We start from the raw sequence: 19,187 nt of genomic DNA, 5'->3' as shown, positions 1-19,187 counted from the left end.
TTTGCTTTTACAGCTTTCATTGTCTGGGTGACATGTTACTAACTTTAGCTACTGTGGTGTAAGAGACAACATGATGGTTACAGGGCAAGCAGTAGCACATGACTCTATGAGATGACAGGTGATGATGGGAGGTGACAGACAGTGCAACATGTCCTGATAGCAGCCATGCATTAAGCACCTCTCATGGCTGAGCTGTACCAGGTTTGGAAAGGAGGATTGTGGACTTCTGCTACGAGGGAGATAATAAATGTTAAAGCTGAAAATACAAAAAGCAGTACGAGAACATGTAACAGAGCCTATAAAACAACTCACATGTAGAACAAATGTGGCAATGAGATGCTAACTTAAAATGGGCCACGGAGCAGGTCCTTCTTCGTGGAGTCTGCCATGTTGTTCTACAGTAGCCTGGAACAGACAAATCAAACACTAGTCCTTGATAGGGTTATTTGAGTTGGCCGCCATAGTTCCCCTACATGCTTGGCAAACAGTAGAGGTTTAAGTTGGTTGCAGTCTGCAACCCTTGCTGCTAGATACCAATAAATCCTAGACACTTGACCTTTAAGTCTAGCCTACAAGACAGTACACACAGATAAATCCATGGGTAAAACATGAAAATGTCTTTCAGTCTTGGAGCTTTGTGTATGCAGGGTTAAGGAACAAATTAAAGAATATAAAATCTGATTGTATGCAAGGTCCTTTGTTTTACTATCTTGAATTTATGTTAACATGACTAAAAAAGTTATGCCTGCACGCTTACTCCATGCCACAAAAGTTTAATCAAGACAATATTTGGATCCTACTTAGATCTTTTTCAGGTCAAAATGAATTTATGCCAGAGCTTTGGACTTGAGTCACAAATCTGATGACACTGGACTCGACAAAATCAAAATTTGACTTGCAGCTTGATGTGCACTTGAACACCAATTTCTTGTGACTTCACATGTACTGGAGCCTTTTGACTTGACTTGAAAGTACTTGATACGCCCCCAAGCCCAAAGATTTGACATTATGTTATTTAAAAAGCCACAAATCAATTCATTTCCCAAATCTACTTACATTAACACTATTTATTACTTACCAGATCCATTTTGTTTGAACCAGTCTGTACAGCATCCAACAACCATTAACATTACATTACTGAGTGCCAGTTGGTAAAAAAATGAAATTACAATGACAGACAAAGATGCAACAATTTCCAGCTTCATTCAACATCTGAAGTTGCACAAAGAACAGTTATTAACAGTTATTGATATAACGCTTAGTTACATTACTCTGTTGTTTAAATAACAATATATTTGGTTCATGACTTGTTTGGGCCTTGAAACACAAAGTTCAGGACTTACAGGGTCTTACAGTTTGAGTGCAAGGACTTGAGACTCATTCAGAACAATCACTTGGTTCCACCCATAGACTGTATAAAATAGTTCCACCTCTAATTTATTCTAAAACATTATTGATAATCATCACAAATACTATAGCATACAAACCACACTATTCACTGTGTCAATAAGTGGTCCAGTCAGACATTCTCTTTTATATCTTTCTTAATTTGTGCAACATTTGCCATCACAAAAAGGAGGTTAGTGTGAAACACGTGACAGAAATTGACAACAAAAAAAGAGGTCAGACACAGCCAAGGAAGAGTGAATTATATAAAACTGAAACTTGTGTTACAAAATCTTATTACACAACCAGTTATGAGAGGGGTCCTCTGGGTAAGTTTTCTGACAGCTTTCAAAGACGTATTAATAAATATATCAGCAAGGACTGATATGTTCACGTCATTTTGTATTGTTTTATGTTACTATTGCACCCTGAGGGGAGAAAGATAGAGGTCTTTGGGGCAATGGGAGCGCTGTAACCTGGCACAGTCACTCAGCTCCACTACGTCCTTTCCGTAGTTATGAAACTTTCGAACGCAGGTTTTGTAACCGAGACGCTCTGACCAATCACAGCACGAGTTTGCTGCTCACGTGATCATGTTTTTTATGTAACTAACGACTGTCTATGGGAAAGTCGGTCCACCACACTATCAAGGACCGCGGCAGCTATAGAAATGTATAGACACGTTAACAGAAGAAAAACTAAAAATACATAACGTTTGCTTTTTGTTGACGCTACAATGTCGCTCCATTCGCAAGTGGAGGGCACACCGGAGGAGAGGAGCGCCTTCTTCATCGGCGCTGACTCGGACAACACCTCTGAAGAGCAGGACCACCATCAACTTAACGTTATACTACAAAAAGCCAACGCGTTAGCATCGGAAAACTGCCTGAAAGAAGCCATTGACTGGTTTTCAGTTGCTATGCGGTATGGCACCGTGAGACCGGAACAATTGAGCACCTTAGTGGAATGTATCCTCCGCAACTTTAAGAGAAAAGCGGCCGGGGCAGACTCCCTCTCAGGCCGGAGTCAGGACGCAAGGGATTGCGTTAGCTGTGTGCAGGATGTGTTTGACTGCCCCAACTGTCATAGCTTTTTAGGTGAACCTGTGACCACAGCCTGTGGACATTCGTATTGCAAAAGATGTTTACAACGACGGCTGCTCTCCAAATGTAAGCTGTGCAGTGAAGCCATTAGCAGCAAGGTGAAAGTGAATGTAATTCTGTGCGGACTGTTAGAGAAATGGTTCCCAGGCGAGCTGAAAAAGTCGAAAACACTATGTAAAGTGGACGAGCTGTGTAGAAGAAGACGCTACGAAGAAGCTGTGGCGCTAGCAACTGAGGTTATACAGTGTGGTGAGTTACAAGAACATTACATCCATGTTCAAATGGGGAGGTGTTCCCTGGTGGTGTGTCTGCTGCGCACTCGCTGTGAGGGCAACACAGTGTGCCACTGGGACGTTTTCTGTGTAAACATTATATGCATTAATAAGTCAGTGTTTGATGCAGGTTCACCCCGAGGGGTAAGTAGAGTAAGTTCTATTGACCAACATTTGGAAAAGCAGTGCACCATGTGTACTACTGGTGCCAGTCTCTTCCCATTGGCTGCTGTTTCATCTGGCAGGTCCTGCTTACGACACACCACCAGCTGAGCATGCGCACTCGGTGTAAGTTGCATAAGGCAGGTCGTGACACAGAGTGGGGCAGGTTTTGTAACTTATCAAGGGGGAGGGCATTTGAATTTTGTAACTGTTATAGTTACGGGGTACAGTTTCATAAATGTTTTACCATTTGTTTGCAAATATATGAGGCAGGGCTAGGCTGGTGGTCCAGATAGACAGTCAGCCAGACAGTGGGTTAGCTTTTGTAACAGATCCTAACGTTATGCAATGAGATAAAGTAGGCTACTCCTGTGGCAGATGATTTAGAGTCATCAAAACAGTGATGGTGAAGGTATGTGAGTGATAATGCTATTCCAAATAATGGCAGTAAAAGTTTGTCTAGGTGACATCACTATGAGATATGCCACTTTCACCAGTATCAGCATTGGTCTACATTGCCCTTTAGCAAGGTATTAAATGCATAGCTGCTCCAGTGGAGGTGACCTGAAGTTGAAAAACTGCTAGCATGTTCACTGGATGAAAGGAGTGTTGGGGGTACCATGACCTGCCCTTCAGTGGGATTTTAAAGGGGAACACCAGTGTAATTAGGAATTCCAATATGTTATTTCCATTGCCAAGGAAAGTTGAATTAATACTCGTGAACATGACTAACTCTGTCTCAAAGCCAGAAACCAGAGAAGCAAGTCTCAAGCCTGTGATGTCACAGGTTATAAAGATTGGAGAGAGACAATAGACAATGAATGGGAGGCTGATTTTGTGACCCTCAGAAAGAGAAAGTGTACTGCTTTCAGTGTCATCTAGAGCAGTGGTTCTCAACTGGTCCAGCCACAGGTTTTAAATTTCTCCTTAGTGATTAGTTCAAGTCCACACAGTTTAAAATATTTGGGGTCATACTTGTGTTTGGCCATGTTGGCAAACTAGCTTGCTGTAGTTGTCCCTTAGGCACTCATTCTACAGCAAGAAACAGCATCTCAAAATAAAAGCTCTGTGCCAGAAATTCACTGTAAATAAAGTGTGTTTATAAACTGACACATTTACGAGTCACTTGCAGTCCATTCAGAGTGGACCTGCGACCCACTTTTGGACCTTATACCCTATAATGTCACAAACTTGAGTTTTAGCACTCTAGTTATTGGATTTCAGAGAGAGTTGTTCATGCTTACTTATATTTTTGGGGTTGTCTGAAACATAGGAATAGCTTGTATGAATTTTGAGAATAAGTGCAATCCCCCTTTAAGGAAATAATGATTGAACTAACAAACTCAAAATAGTATGATGCATTGTGGTGAATGCACTGTCTTGCAAGACAAATGGTCTTTTTTTTTTTTTACTTCAACCACTGAGTCCTAAATACCTTCTAATTATGCAAAAAATAACAGTAGTCACTTACTCATTTTTATGCTAGTGTAGTTTGGGGGTTGTAGGCTTTAAATGCCAATTTCATTTATCATTGTCATAATGCGGCAATCCTAACCCTGTCACCCAGGACACATGTTAAAACCAGATGTAAACAGGGCACAGGATTTCCAATGTACAGCAGTGTAGATTCACATCTGATCTCCCAAACTCTTAAAAATGTCTAACAAAGAGCTGGCAATGTGTAGAAATCAAATATCACAATATTTTTGACCACATTGTGACTATATTGTTGAGTTGACGAGTGGTGCTTTTACAAAATATTATTCAAATAATATAATAGTGACATATAGCTCAGCTGTAGTCCGGCAGTCTGGCTTAAAAATTGTTCTGGACCTTTACCTGGTTTATGGGAGCTTATGGAAACATCCATTGGAATCTGGGTCAAGTGATATAACACACATGTAACCTGTGTCCCCGTTGACCTCTGTTACTCAAACACAGGATATTCAGTGAAAGACATAACCCAAACTGCTGCATTATAAGGTCTTATGTGATCCTGACACCAGTGAAATGCCTTTATACAGTTGAGAGTTAAACTAGAATTATTTGTCTCCACATTTAACTGGGATGACTTCCCCCAATTTTTTTTTATAACTTAGAATATTTGCTCGAGGTCAGTAATGACGGTGGAAAAGTTGGAATAACATGACATCCCTTGCAAAATATGAATGCACAATTTGTTGTGTCCTTGCATTGTGTAACATTGTGTAACTCAGACTTACAAAAGTTAACAAAAGCTCGCTGGTAGCTGAGAGACTGCGGCGCACACCACATATCTGCAATATCTATGCTTATCTAGCGCTTTGGGGTTGCATTTTTGATGTATGAAAAGCGCTATATAAATAAAGTTTGATTGATTGATTGATTGATTGATTATGTATCCATTAGTTCTGCCTTGAAAACTTAAATGCATGTTATATCTCTGTCTCTCCACTTATTATTTGCTGTCTTCCTCTTCTGTCCAATTAATGCCAGGAAGAATCAAAAGTTAAGAAAAAAATATATTGCATGTTACTTTAAGGTCAAAGGAGGGTTAATCCCTAACAGAACAGAGGCACTTTCTGACAAGACAGTCAGTGGACACTGAGTTAAGGATGTAGACTCCTGTCACTGTGGCAGTAATAGAGTTGCACCACCTGCTTTTGACAGCAGCACTGTGTCCTCAGTGCTGCAGACAACCTGAGAAGCAGGACAGAAACTTCCAGATATTCCGGGTTTCTTTGTTGATGTTATGGCGACTAGACAAACCACCTGTGGTTCTGTTCACATTAGCATCTGCCAAATACCAGAAAAAGGATCTAATCCCATTTGTCTTTATGAAAGGTAATAGATTATTTGGAAAAATAGGGTGCCATGTTCAGAAGAAGCATGACTCAGTCTGCGAAGAAAATGAATCTTATTAAAGTTCTGATTAATCGCAGGTAAATGTAATCCACCAACAGAATTCATTTGTCAGGAATGTTTGCAGGGCACACTGATGCAAAAGACCGAGACTTGCTCACAACAAAGTGACGTAGTTGAGTAAATAGCTGAATGTCAAATGGCTAATTTTTAATGCAGTTCACATACACAGGTATACAAAAGTCATGTCTGTTTAGCCATTCCTGAAAAGGTTAAGTCATTTTAGGCTTCTACACTTTGTTTTGGAGTACATGCCAGTATTAGTAACTGTTGTGTCCCCTTAAATGCATCCTACAGTTAAAAACAGAAATATAAAACCCACTGATGCATCTTATTTGTCTTTTGCATTGTCTGCAGAGAATTCAATGCCACAGCTAATAAACTGTGTATGTCTAATATGACTTGCAGGAAGTGACAGAGTTTTAAAACCTGTTAAGGTAAACATTACCCACTCACAAACAGAAAAGGTTTAAGATTTGCACATTAAATTATAGATAAGCTGATGTGGTCAGTATAAGTGTGGTACCATTGTGCTATATTTCATGATATAAAGATAGCCAACAATTGAATGATATCTCATTTCATAAAATGCTGTAGTTTCTAATATTAAAAGAAAAATATTCATAGTTAAAAACCTTAACTCATTGCAAATTTCTCTCTTTCCTCTCTCTCATGTCTCCCGCAGATCCAGAGACGACAGTGGTGGCCCGACTGTCTCGGGCGGAAGCGTACATGGCTCTTAAACTGTACCGTCTGGCTTTGGAGGACACAGAGTTCAGTCCTGGGTCCAGCTGTTCTGCTGAAGTAGGTCACTCACTGATACCGCAGTCATTAGTTTTCCCATGCTACAGAAATATGAAGTGTGTTTTAAAAAATCTTTACCATGAGGCACAGTTGGTATGACTCTATGATGAGAGTAGGCCCGTCATGATAATTAGTGGCTTTTTGTAAGATATATGGACATGACCGTGATCATTTTCCTGACCTTGATATTGCCTGTTATGTTTACATGCGTGTTTGTATACATGAGAATGTCACCAGCATTTCAGCCAGCATGATGCCAGAATAAATGGCACGGTTTTCCTAACCATTGTAAGACTTGGGGGCTGCCATTCTCCTTCTATTTTCTCTCCACCTCCGCCTTCGTGCGTGAGTCCAAAGAGAAATAAAACACTACAAAGACAACACAGTGTAGCTTACCGGTAGCCTGCAGCTGTGTTTTTGAAATGTAAGAAGCACAGTTCTGATTCAATAAGACAAAAAGTCTGTTGTTTGTAGTTTTATCCTCCAACAATGTCATCTCTGAATACTGGAGATAACCGCAGTGTTCTCGAAGCTTCGCTAAACTTTCAGTTTGTCACAGTGGGCATCAGTTGGTTTCGTTTTTTGTTGGACAAATAATATCCATATTAATAAGTCTCAAACTGAGTCATTTTCAACCACTCCTTTAAAGGTACTTGTACATTTAGATTAAGAGGTGTTAATTACTTTGTAAAAATACATTAAATATTTTTTCATACTCTTGTCTGACTATTCTTAAGAATTTCATTGCAATGGGTGTACTGGCATTATTATGCTGTCACATTGTCATTTTATCAGTGACATAAAATGGTTTAAAAAATGAAAAAAACATTGTTTATTGTAATAATTTCCGTGACAATAGATCGCTTAATAAAAGTAGGTATCTTGACAGGCCTGCATGACAGGATAATCAGTCTCAGATATGACCCCAAATTAAATGTCCAGTATTTAGTTGGTTGCACTACAAGGTTGTGTATGTGCTCACACACCTGCTTTAATCTGCTTGAGTCTGGCAGTCAGTCACTGCTGATATATTGGTCAGCCGGTCATTACTAAGAAAAGGTGTATTTTAAGATTGCCACCCACAAAGCCACAGAGGGGAAGAATCTAATTTGTGGTGTCATTGGATTATAGTTACAAGTTAATTGTAGGCCGGGCGTCAGACTCGCATAATCATGTTTATTAATTTGTTCCTTTTTTTTTAAAGAATACAACCGCTTTAAAAGTTCGTCTTGGCAACTGACTTTACTACATCATAGTGTCAAGAATAATTTGTCAGTGGTGTTTGTGTGTTTACATGGTATATTTTTAGCATCCTCCTGCTGTTTTTAGTATTGTATAAAAGGCCTTCTCATAGGGTAAACAAGTTAAGAGTATCATGACTAAAGAAGGTTTCCAGACCACAACTGAGACTACAGTGATTAAGGTCAAAGCCACTATTGACTATTATATCACTAACAGGAGACCAAATGTCTGGGTTGAAGCCTGGTTTATTCTTTATTTGTGGTGCAAAGTATATCATGAAAAGAACCTGCGTATTTCATATTGATTTGTTGAATAGTACTTATATAATGCATTTAGAAAAAGCTGTGTCTCTCACTTGTGCTCTGTCTGGCTGTAGGTAAAACAGTTCAGCATGCCTCGACTCTGTCTTGATTTTGAATCTGTTCTTAAGATTCATGTAAAGCATGAAAACTTAACTGTAAGAGAAAACGTGTTGGAGGTTTAAAGATGGATCAGTATTGTGAACACATTAGTGAAAGGGACTAAGCATGAATGTAAATATACAGTGTAAACATAAATACTGGTGCAAAAATATGATTTCTGTCTTTCTGTCCTTTTAGGCTTTGTTTAGAAAAGCGATGGTGCTGCATGAGATGGGCCAAGTGGACGAGTCTCTCCAAGTCTTCCTCAGCTGCCTGGCGGTGGACGAGGACTTCCCCTGTGCTAAAAGACAAGTGGAAAAGGTGAGAGAGTTTAAGAGAAAGGAGTTATGATTGGTCTGCTGCAGTGTTTCCCACAGGACAGGAAACTATTTGTGGTGGTGTGGTCCTGGTGGGGGGGGGTATTAAAAATATTTTTCAATACTCATCTGTGTGAAGAAGTGAACATCCAACGTCAGAGTTAATTACTAACGAGCAGAACCACACGGCCGGGCTCCACCGGCTGCAAACCTACGTCATGTCAGCGTAGCGTCGCGGCGTATTCATTTGGGCTCCCCTGACTGTGTACGGAAGCGACACGTAGAGACGCTAGCGGGGTTGTTTACTGTTTGCCAAGCCGAGAGGCTGCATGTAGGCTGCATGAAATGTTAAAGCATTTTCCACCTAAGTTATTACATATATTTGAGTTACCTACAAGTTTACTGTACTGTTTGTCATCTACTCGCTTTCAAATGTCCACCACGGACATTTACACAATGTCACGGATAAACATGGATAAATGCATGAAAAAAATCATCACATATCACCTCTGATAATGGTTTATTCATTTAAAAGCACATTGTGCTCGTTTAGCACACTATTTCATATAGTTTTTATCTGCTGGAGGGTCGCGTAGGGGAGCATAGCGCGACAAAAATAGAAGAGCCACGTAAAGAGTTGTCGCGCGACAGGCGGGAGTTGTCATGCAGCTCCCGTTGCCAGTGCAGCCACTGTAATTGATTAACAGGGTGGTGAGCTGCTACGGGACTCACGCTGCAGTTAACACTACTAACAGCGTGAGTTAATGTCTCTGCACATGATGAGCTTCCAGCTATGTTAATACAGACACAGGCTAATATAACATGATGAGTTAGAGTTGTTCGGACCATTTTTGGACTTGTTTGCCCACATATTTGTACCGAGAGGTCTTCGGATCCGTTCTGCTACTACTTCTGCTTCTTGTTCTTCTTCTTCTGGTGGACCAGGTGCGTTAAGTGCGTCTTTACGATGCATACCGCCACCTATTGCACCGGAATTGTAACGACAAGCTACATTCACAGACACTGAGTCCCATTATAATGTGGTTATGAGCGAGGTCGAACACGTAGCGCCAAAAGCAGAAAAATCTATATGTGGCGGAGATAATTTATTTGTGGCGCACCACCACAGATAAATGAATGTATGGGAAACACTGGTCTGCTGACAGTGTGGGAAGAGAAAAAGACTTGACATTAACGGTTGAGGTCACGCAGTGTTATTGCAAGTCAGCTGGAGGAGCTAGCCTCAAAACACTGTAAGAAAACTTATACCACTGATCAAGGAATCTGTACATGGCTGTCCCAACTCTTTGATTGGATAGCTGGCAACTTAAAGCTCTCCCATTCTGATCTTTATTACATCAAGCCGTTTGTTCTGTTTTTATAGCAAGCATCTGCTATTCTACTACATTGACTTAATGGAACCTCTCTTCATGGCATGAATCTTAAAACTCCACTTAGGCTTTATGACTAAATAAACAGTTAAACCGGAAACAAGGAAGAGATCCTGTGTTTTATAAGCATCCTGATGACAGTACCTCTTGTGTTGCTGTGTTTTAATTGGATATACATCATACATCGTCCTCTATGCTTGTAATTGTGTCTGGAATGTGCTGGCAGAGATTATTTTCAACACTCATATCATTCCACTCATCCATGTTGATTTAAGCCAGTCAGAGCATGTGTCACTTCTTACAGTTTACAGATAAAATCAAAATGTAAACCTCCACCTATTCAAATGAAGAGCGTAAACATAAAAGTCTATGATAAACATAACAATAAGGTGCAAATCAATATGCATGCGAAACATGCAGGCTACAATGCAAAAATCCGGGTAACAGTATGGATCAAAGAAATACAGTCAGGTTACATAAGTTGTTAGTGGGTCAGGTCTTGTGACTCTGTCTGTAATGGCATTAGTGCCACTTGAGAGGCTGATCACAGGGTTGTAGTTATGTAAGTGTGACACAGTTGACTCATGCATGCAGTCCCACGTACATTTTCAGAATAACGTGAAAGTTTGTTGCCACTTTGTGATAAAACTTTGTTGCATTCAGTCGCTAATGCTGTTTTGTGTAATCGTCTCTGAATCATCATTGCATAAGGAGACATACATAATCACATTAGTCATCTCATACCAGTTTTCACTTGGTCTAAAGTATGTGAAATTGATCCAATCCGTTAAGGGTTGCTGGTTTTATCGACGTCTAGTCTGAATTCTTTATCCTTCTGATCCTGAAAGAGACAGTGTTCAGGCTGGACATCAATCCACACAAGTGTGGGAGCCAAACAACATGCATCAATAGCATGTCAAATCAAGTTTGTGTAGCCTGTAATCACACTTAAAGTCTCAAAGGCCTGCCCAATACCCATATAATAAAAATGGAAAATTAACAAAATTGAAAATGACAGCCTCCAGCCTTGTTGCTTTCACAAAGAGATTACAAGACATCCGAACAATCCTGAGCATATTGCTCACCATAATGCCATCCATACGCTAGAAAACAGTGAAAATACTTAAAAATTTGACACCATCTTACATCTAAAGACAGTGTCCGTTTTTAGTCACACGCTAAAACATTTTGCAAAGACTGGAGATCTTGCAGGGTCACTGTTTGCAAGACTAGATTACTTTGTGAATATTGCCACTCCTGCTGCTGGTGGAAAACGTTACACCAAACTCCATTTGAGAAATATGACATATTAACAATTCCTTACATGTCTGCAAAGACACACAAGATAAAAAGGTTCACCTGTCGACAGTATTCTTGTCAATTCGGCATCAATATAATCCATAAAGATAAACTGAATTTGCAAACAAACTTATCTTTTTGGATTTTGTTGATACAACTCGCTAACAGCCTTCATTGGTTAGCTGCGCTGTTTTACTGGCAGAGGACTGTGGAAATGATTTCTCATTAAAAAAAGAGCCAGTTGGTTGATCAGATTCTGCAAATGAAACACAGACTCTTGTTTACTCCACAGCTCCACCACTTTCCCCTCTTTTTCCACAGTCCAAGAAAACCAAGATTTGTTCATGGTCTTGGCCTCCCTGAAATTCTGTCTAGGTTTACCGTCTACTCGCTTGCTACTTCCTTTTTGGCACTGGATGGATGTTGATTTCATAAAACTTAAGCATTTGCACGAGCCAAAATTAAAAACCTACAGTAATATTAAACATGTTTGACTTTGTCAAAATGTCAAGGCAAGAAAAGACTGACTTAACAGCTTGGACTGAGTTTAACGACCACCTTACACAAATTGATCGAGATCACAGGCGCACACGTCAACTGAGGTTGAACTCTCATGATTTTATCCTGGCATTGGAAATTTGTGTGTGAAAGTAAAATTGCTTGAAAAGTTTTTTGGTGAAAGGCCAGCCCACCATGGTTGTAAAAAAGAGTCAAATTCAAAAACTGTAACCTTAATCACTCTTACACAAGATTTCTGTAAGCAAGTTTTTGGAAAATAATGCCAATGTGGAGGAAAAGTACAGAAATATGTAAAGAGTGAGTCTGTCTGAACCGTCTGTGTCTGAACTAGGAGAAAATGTTAACAGAGTCTGCTACTGGGTTAGACACACCAAGGTCAAACTGAGGTTATGTTGATATCTATTGTGAACATGGAACAAGGCAACTCTCTGGACAAAGTTTGCCTTCTCTTTTCCCTTCACATCGCCATGTACATTATCATGACTAAGTTTGCTTTTGGTCTTGGTTTTCGAAATGGATTTACAATAATGTATGGTTGAAACCTTTGTCAATAACCCCTTTGTGGAAAGAACACTGCATGTTTCCAGCCTTGACAAAATTGAAAAATGTGTTGTTTAAATACAGTTACATTTTTCCTCTCAACCTGGTCAGTTACAAATAACAAAATGTATTTTTTTTTTTTTTTTTTTTTGCTTTTTACAGATCCTTTGTGACCTGCTTTCTCCAGCTGATGAGAATGTGAAGGTCGGCTTGAGGGAAACAACACAGAACACGTCGCCTCACTTGCGCAGTAAAACTCTTGTTTCCGATGCCCAAGCCCAACCACCGAGCCCAGTCCAAAGACAACACCAAAACCAGGTCCGCGCAGCCTCAGCACACCACCACCTGGACAACCAAGAGGTACGGGCAGGCTGAATAATTACATCACATTGTTTGTCAGTGAATAGCTTCAATGCTTTTGTTGTCGCATGTTCTCAGGAAACAATCACTGTCTTCTTACCTTTGGTCTTCTGTCATTTTTCAGAAACGCTGGGAGAGCCTTGAGCGGCCTGTTCTGAGCAGAGCTCATTCCTTGCGGATGCATGGCTCCAGCTGTGGTGAGGAAGGGCTGAAGAGAGTTTGCTCCGCTCCTCAGCTGGGGGACCAAGACAAGGGTAGCTTGCTTAAGAGGAAGCTGTCAGTGACAGACACCGAACCCTGTGTTGTGGACAGTGGAAGTAGCAAACAGAAGAAACAAGGTCAGAGGCTAGTCTGATGTCCAAACAAAATATATAATGACATCTTAGACCCATGTATATTTTAAATATTAATATAATAATTAATTGTGAAATGCTGTCTTCTCTCTGGTTGACTTAAGGTGTGGGGAATGGCTCCAAACAAAAAGCTGCCAAAGCTAAAACCTGCAGAAGTGTTCCTGAGGACTTGCTGGACCTAAATGACCTGGAGTGCTCTCTCTGCATGAGGTAAGGTCACACACCAGTGGACATATGAGTTTATACACAGTGTGCGCCTGTAAATAGGGATGTGCCGATTCTCAAATTATGGGACGATACCGATGTTTAAAGTAACAATTTGACTGATAATGAGGTCAGTTGTTTTGTTGTTCCCCTTTGGTGCCAGGGAAACAAGATAAATCTTAATTCGAAAAAAGTTATTCAGCCTCCATTACATGATCTTTGAATGAGCACAAATGCAGTCATTAAAATTTAAGAAACGACTTTTAATCTAACGTTTTACATGGAAATATCTTTTTAAGAAACTGCGTCAGATGCCTTTTTATTATATAAAATACATCGTTTCTTGCCAAAAACTGAATTTTACAAGATTACATTTGGACACATAGTGATAACTTACAATTTACCTTCACCCAATCGTATTTGTAAGAGCTTGAATGCGTCATAATCTAACTCTCTGTTAGCTGTTAGTTGTGGCTGCTGGCTGCTAACAGCTAATGTTAACTAGCTCTCCTCCTCCTTATTTGCCAGAAAGCTGATAGCACTTAACAAGGTGAATGTCAGCCGATACTAATGTTCAGCAGTTAAATCGGTGCATCTCTATTTGTAAATGACTCAGGATTCAGAATTAAACATCTCTGTGATCTTCCCAGGTTGTTCTATGAGCCTGTGACAACACCATGTGGCCACACCTTCTGTAAAAACTGTTTGGAACGCTGCTTGGACCATATGCCTCAGTGTCCCCTCTGTAAAGAGAGCCTAAAAGAGGTGAGAGAGCAGTATTGTCATGTAAGAAATCAGGACACTAATCTTACAGTACTAATCAAAAATGCATGTTTTTTGCTTCCTGTTATTATTGTCACTAACTCATATCCTGCTGTCTCCAGTATCTAGCATGTAGGAAGTACATGGTGACAACTGTGTTGGACACGCTGATCAAACAGTATTTGAGTCGGGAGCATGAAGAGAGGACTAAAACTCATTTGGAGGAGACCAGAGAGCTTGCTGAGTAAGTATTTTTTATCTCTGGCCTGGTTGATTCCAATGTTCATCATCAGAAGTTTCTGTTTACAGAAGTTCTTAAGCGGCTCACAGGGTCTAAAATGTTCTCTCCCTCCCTCCCTCCCTCCTCTGTGCAGCCTGACGAAGAATGTGCCTATCTTTGTGTGTACCATGGCTTACCCCACCGTGCCTTGCCCCCTGCATGTCTTTGAGCCTCGTTACCGCCTCATGATCCGCCGCTGCATGGACACAGGCACGCGGCAGTTTGGGATGTGTATCAGTGATCCCCAGAAAGGGTAAGCTTGCAAGCACACCAACATGTAAGCACATGGATTTGTACGAGTAACAATATTAGAAGGCTTTAAAACCAGATTCATTTACACATCTGGAGAAAAGGAACCACTGGAACAAACTGCCAAAACTCAGTTGTCTAAATAAATCAAAAACTAAATTGTGTCCATCCCTGTAGGTTTGCAGATTATGGCTGCATGCTGACCATCAGGAGTGTCCATTTCCTCCCTGACGGACGATCAGTAGTAGACACTATTGGAGGAAAACGCTTCCGGGTAATGTCCCGAGGAATGAAGGATGGTTACAGTACTGCTGACATCGAGCATTTGGGCGATATCCGGGTAAGAACCACAGTAACTATCATTTGAATGATATTATCTACTGGGGATGCACCAATTTATCAGCCAAACATCTGTTTCGCCTTGTTGACTGCCATCGGCCTATCTGCAAATAAGATGACATTCCTCGATGGCAGTGGCTAATATTTTTTCTGTTGTACCACATCAGTTTTGCCCAGGCTAAAAAGCAGGGCTCCAGATAAACAGTGTCCCACCTTTTGAGTCTACAGGGGTTGATTTTGGGTGGGATGTCACTTTATAAGTTGACTTGTTTCTCACATTAAGTTATTGCCAGTTCTTTTAAAAAAAAATGTATTTTGAAGTTGACAATCCAAAAGTGACTGATGGGTTAATTGATCCTCCTCTATTAGGTGGAGGACAGTGACGAGCTGGAGAAACTGCAAGAGCTGCATGATGCTGTATATGAGCAGGCCCGCGACTGGTTTCAGAACCTCAAGATCCACTTCCACAACCAGATCCTGCAGCACTTTGGACCAATGCCAGAACGAGAAGCTGACATCCAGGTAAACATCCAGTTAACTGTCCCTCTGCTTCCATCTGAAGACATTTGCCCAATTCAGACCAGAGTAGTTTATGCAGGGACTATTTTGTAAACTCTAAAGGTGCAGTGGGTGATTCTAATCCAATACAGTTTTTGTTAAGTTCAGTGAATATCTCCTCACGATCCGGTAGTTATTTATTCTCTGTGTGCGCTGAAAAAAATCCAGTGTTCATGCACAGCCCTGGCTCTGTAACTGAGAAACACACAAAATGGCTTGGAAGTTATACACCACTATGCTGGCTGCTCTCCCTCTTCTACGTTGTTGCCCACGGGGAACGGTTCTAAACCATGACATGAATGAAAGGTAAAAAGCATTTGAGATATTATAGTAGCTTCTGAGGGAGCACTGACAAGAAGAGTGTATTTGTTCTTTCTCCAGATCGATGACCACCTCTGAGGAGTCTAATCTTTAAATACACATTATTTCTGCACTAGACAGGTAGCAGTAGATGCCTGAACCAGAGTATCAGGTCTAATATTTCCACTGGTCTCTGAGCTTGTTTTAACATCAGAAATATATTTTTGATTTCCTTCAGCAAGAATTGACATGCAAACATAATATTTCCCTTGCGTTCACTGTCTTCATTACACAAAAATTAGCAGTAGGCCGATATATAACATGGATGAAATGATTGACTGGCATTGGCCTTAATAGAATTAGTGACTATAGCTAGTGAACTGGAAAATGATACCTTGTACTTAATTAAACTTCTCTTGTGCTGTTGACTTTCCACAATAGAAAACAAAAGGAAAAACTGTATTTGTGCTGTTAGTGACTTAAAGTAGTGTCATTTTTATGTAATTTGTCCGGCAGATGAATTGGTTAAAATACTGAGCAGCAGATGCTGGTGCCGATTCTGTTGAGAAGAAGTAATTTGTTAAACTGCCTGCCTCCAGTGCATGTGATGGCCCCAAGTTTTTAAATAACCAGATGTGCATTTAAATAAAGGAACACCAGTTGATGAATATTCCATTCTTATTTATATTTTTTATTGTCAGAACCAATGTCAGCTGAGCTCTTTCTTCAAATTACTGCAGTGTCTGAGCTTTCATTACCTCGTCTGACACAGCAAGACACTGCAGATTCTGAAGTCTGAAAGTGGATCATCTCATGACACACTTGCCTTTTGGGGAAACCCACAATACACTATGGATTCACCTGCCTCAGAAGTCTTAATACCGGAACATAGTTGTTGTGTATGCTCAGCTCTGGCTGGTAGCCTGCAGCGCAGACAGGGATTACAGCTCTGCTCCTAGGACAACCACGGGGCGGAGTCCATTGACAATATAGGCTAAAGAGCTTTACGGGTGCTTCATACCTAATCCCACCGGCCCTGTTGCGTCAGAGGAGTGTCATGAAAAGAATCCCCGACTGCACCACGTGTGTGCACACTAAAAAAGGACTATGATTTTTAATGGCGTTATGTAAGTTTGGAACTTATTTGTTCCAGGGACAAGCACTGCAATTCTTTGGCAAATGGCCAGCATGAAATGCAAAATGTTGCATAGATGTAGTAAACCGTATTCACTTCAAATCCTTAGAGGTATTTTTAACTTGTAACTTCAACAGATTTTTAACTGCCTCAGTCTCCAACTCAAACAAAGAAGGATTTTTTAGCTGTTTAACTCTGGTGCAGACATGCATTCCTCTGGCAAATTACTGTAAGAGGTCATTTATGTGTGAACTCATTCAAGGGTTGTATTTGCAGGGCTGAGTATAGTACGCAATCAATACGAAATGTGTACTTCACCAAATTACCAATTGTGTAAATTGAGACTTGAAAACTGCAGAAATGTTAATTAAAACTATATTTATTGTTTGTGTTTAATGTGTTGTATGAACAAGAATGAAGCATCACAAAACTCTAAATGGCAGCAGTTACACAGGAGCTAGATGTGCACAAGTATTTTCACACACAAATGTTTAACACTATTCCTCCTTCCTGCTAGGCGACTCCTAACGGTCCAGCCTGTTGCTGGTGGCTCCTGGCTGTTCTGCCTATTGACCCACGGTACCAGCTCTCTGTCCTCTCCATGACCAGCCTCAAAGAACGCCTGGTGAAAATCCAGCACATCCTCACATATCTGCAGAGCATCCCCAACAACTAGAGCTTCCTCTTCTCATCACCACAAACATCTTCTGTACTTTGAAATGACATTCAAGCGACCCCTGTATCGTCATCTTGCCAACTTTTATTTCTACTGCCACCTGATCCTTCAACTGTGTTTTTACAGCTGCACGAGCCCTTGTTTTACAGTTCTTCATTAAAAGCCTCTGCAGTATAAAAGCAAAGCCGAATCATCCTTGAACTGTGGATCAGTGAAACCAGAGATGTGGTCAAACCACCTCAGGGATACTCCCACTAATGCACATTATTTATTTGAGACTGTCAAAAATGATTAAAAAAAAAATCTGCTCTCGATCCTAATGCTGTTCATCTTCAGAAGAGCATCCCTGAGTGACCTTGTTGAAATGAGAAGAGCAGTCACTGTTCAACTGAGTTGATATTTTGCTGTTGAAAGCGGCATAGGGAGTAAAGTATCTAACTGTGAGGGAGGTGAAGAGAGTGTTACAGTTTGTGTTGTATCGTCTCTGGTGAGATCAGTGAAGAGAGAGGTTTTTTTTTTTTTTTAATCTGCTGGCTGTAATTTCTGTTAGTATGGAGGAGGGCTGAGGTGATTCTGTAGAACAAAATCCTAAATGCTGAAAGTCCAAAAAAGTGAAAGCAAGAAAGGGTTTCGATGAACCATTAAAAAGAAATTTGTGCAAAGCGTAAGTGCAGCAAAGGCAGGCGTACGTGACCCTGAAAGTATTAATTGATATCTTCCGAGCATCACATTTTCTTCTTACTTTTTTCCCCCGCCATGCAAAACTTCCATTGCTGCCTGTTAGTTGTGGCAGAGGACCTTCCTGTTGAAAGAGTGAGATGACTTGTGTTTGTTCCCATTGTTTTCCTCTTCCAGTTACTTCCAAGTGGTCATGCAAACATCGGCCCTTTTATCCCTCCTAACATCAGGTCAACGGAACACCAGTGGCCCTGATGTCTCATCCTGATTCTTTTTAAATGCTTTTCTTCCTCTCACACTTAACCTTAAGTCATATGCACTATCTTCCAAAATGTAATGGACCTTTGGAGACCCTGGTGGAGTGTGGTTTTTGCAAAGAAGTATTTAAGATTCAGTGGTTCTGTTGATGTAGTATTTGTCTCTCCTCTAAACCAAAAGATTGAGCTGCCCATTACATTAACTTAAACTAATTTATAATTATATATTTGTACATTCTGACCATGTGTTTGTTTGAGAAATTCTAAGGGGAACTTGCAATATTATGACAAATCAAAACAAGACAAAAACAGCATGTATAATACAACTAATGGGTTAGCATTATTCATTCAGAGCTGCTCTCTGTCTACTTTAGAGGAGAGGACGGTACCTGCAATGCTTCAGTTGAGACTGCATTTGCCTTACACCATTTTGCATTGTGATCTGAATAACACAATGCATTGGCTTGGTTACCATTCCTTTTTTGCCATAGTGTGAAGTATGTTTTAATTGTATTTTTTTTCTCAGTTAGCTTAAGGCACCATTTGTGCACAATGTGTATTAAAAAAATCCTAAAATAAAATTAAAGTCAAGGCTGTTTTATGTAAATCATCTGTAAAAAGGCTTTTTGGCCAGATCTTGGTTTTTGGTCTGATGTTTAAGTTATCAATTTTCAATAATAAATGCACTTCTTTTTTCAA

General features: G+C 40.3%; 1 protein-coding gene across 1 annotated transcript; it reads left to right on the top strand.

The window, feature by feature from the left end:
* The first annotated feature begins 1,976 nt into the window (after positions 1-1,976).
* Positions 1,977-19,187, top strand: lonrf1l (LON peptidase N-terminal domain and ring finger 1, like). The gene is made up of 12 exons (XM_049571630.1): positions 1,977-2,738; positions 6,510-6,628; positions 8,470-8,592; positions 12,500-12,697; positions 12,822-13,035; positions 13,155-13,260; positions 13,905-14,019; positions 14,139-14,260; positions 14,391-14,549; positions 14,723-14,885; positions 15,254-15,406; positions 17,395-19,187. The coding sequence occupies exons 1-12, from the start codon at positions 2,123-2,125 to the stop codon at positions 17,551-17,553; spliced, it is 2,247 nt and encodes a 748-aa protein (XP_049427587.1). The 5' UTR covers positions 1,977-2,122; the 3' UTR covers positions 17,554-19,187.

Source organism: Epinephelus fuscoguttatus, linkage group LG3, assembly GCF_011397635.1.
Source record: "Epinephelus fuscoguttatus linkage group LG3, E.fuscoguttatus.final_Chr_v1".
Taxonomy (NCBI): Eukaryota; Metazoa; Chordata; class Actinopteri; order Perciformes; family Serranidae; genus Epinephelus; species Epinephelus fuscoguttatus.
Note: the sequence above shows the minus strand (reverse complement) of the source record. Positions and strands in the feature narration are given on the sequence as shown.

Excerpts from the sequence above, each read along its gene's own strand:
- lonrf1l (XM_049571630.1), top strand. The coding sequence starts at position 2,123 with ATGTCGCTCCATTCGCAAGTGGAGGGCACACCGGAGGAGAGGAGCGCC. Across the intron at positions 13,261-13,904 it reads GAGTGCTCTCTCTGCATGAG|GTTGTTCTATGAGCCTGTGA; the intron begins GTAAGGTCACAC and ends TGATCTTCCCAG. Across the intron at positions 14,020-14,138 it reads GTAAAGAGAGCCTAAAAGAG|TATCTAGCATGTAGGAAGTA; the intron begins GTGAGAGAGCAG and ends TGCTGTCTCCAG.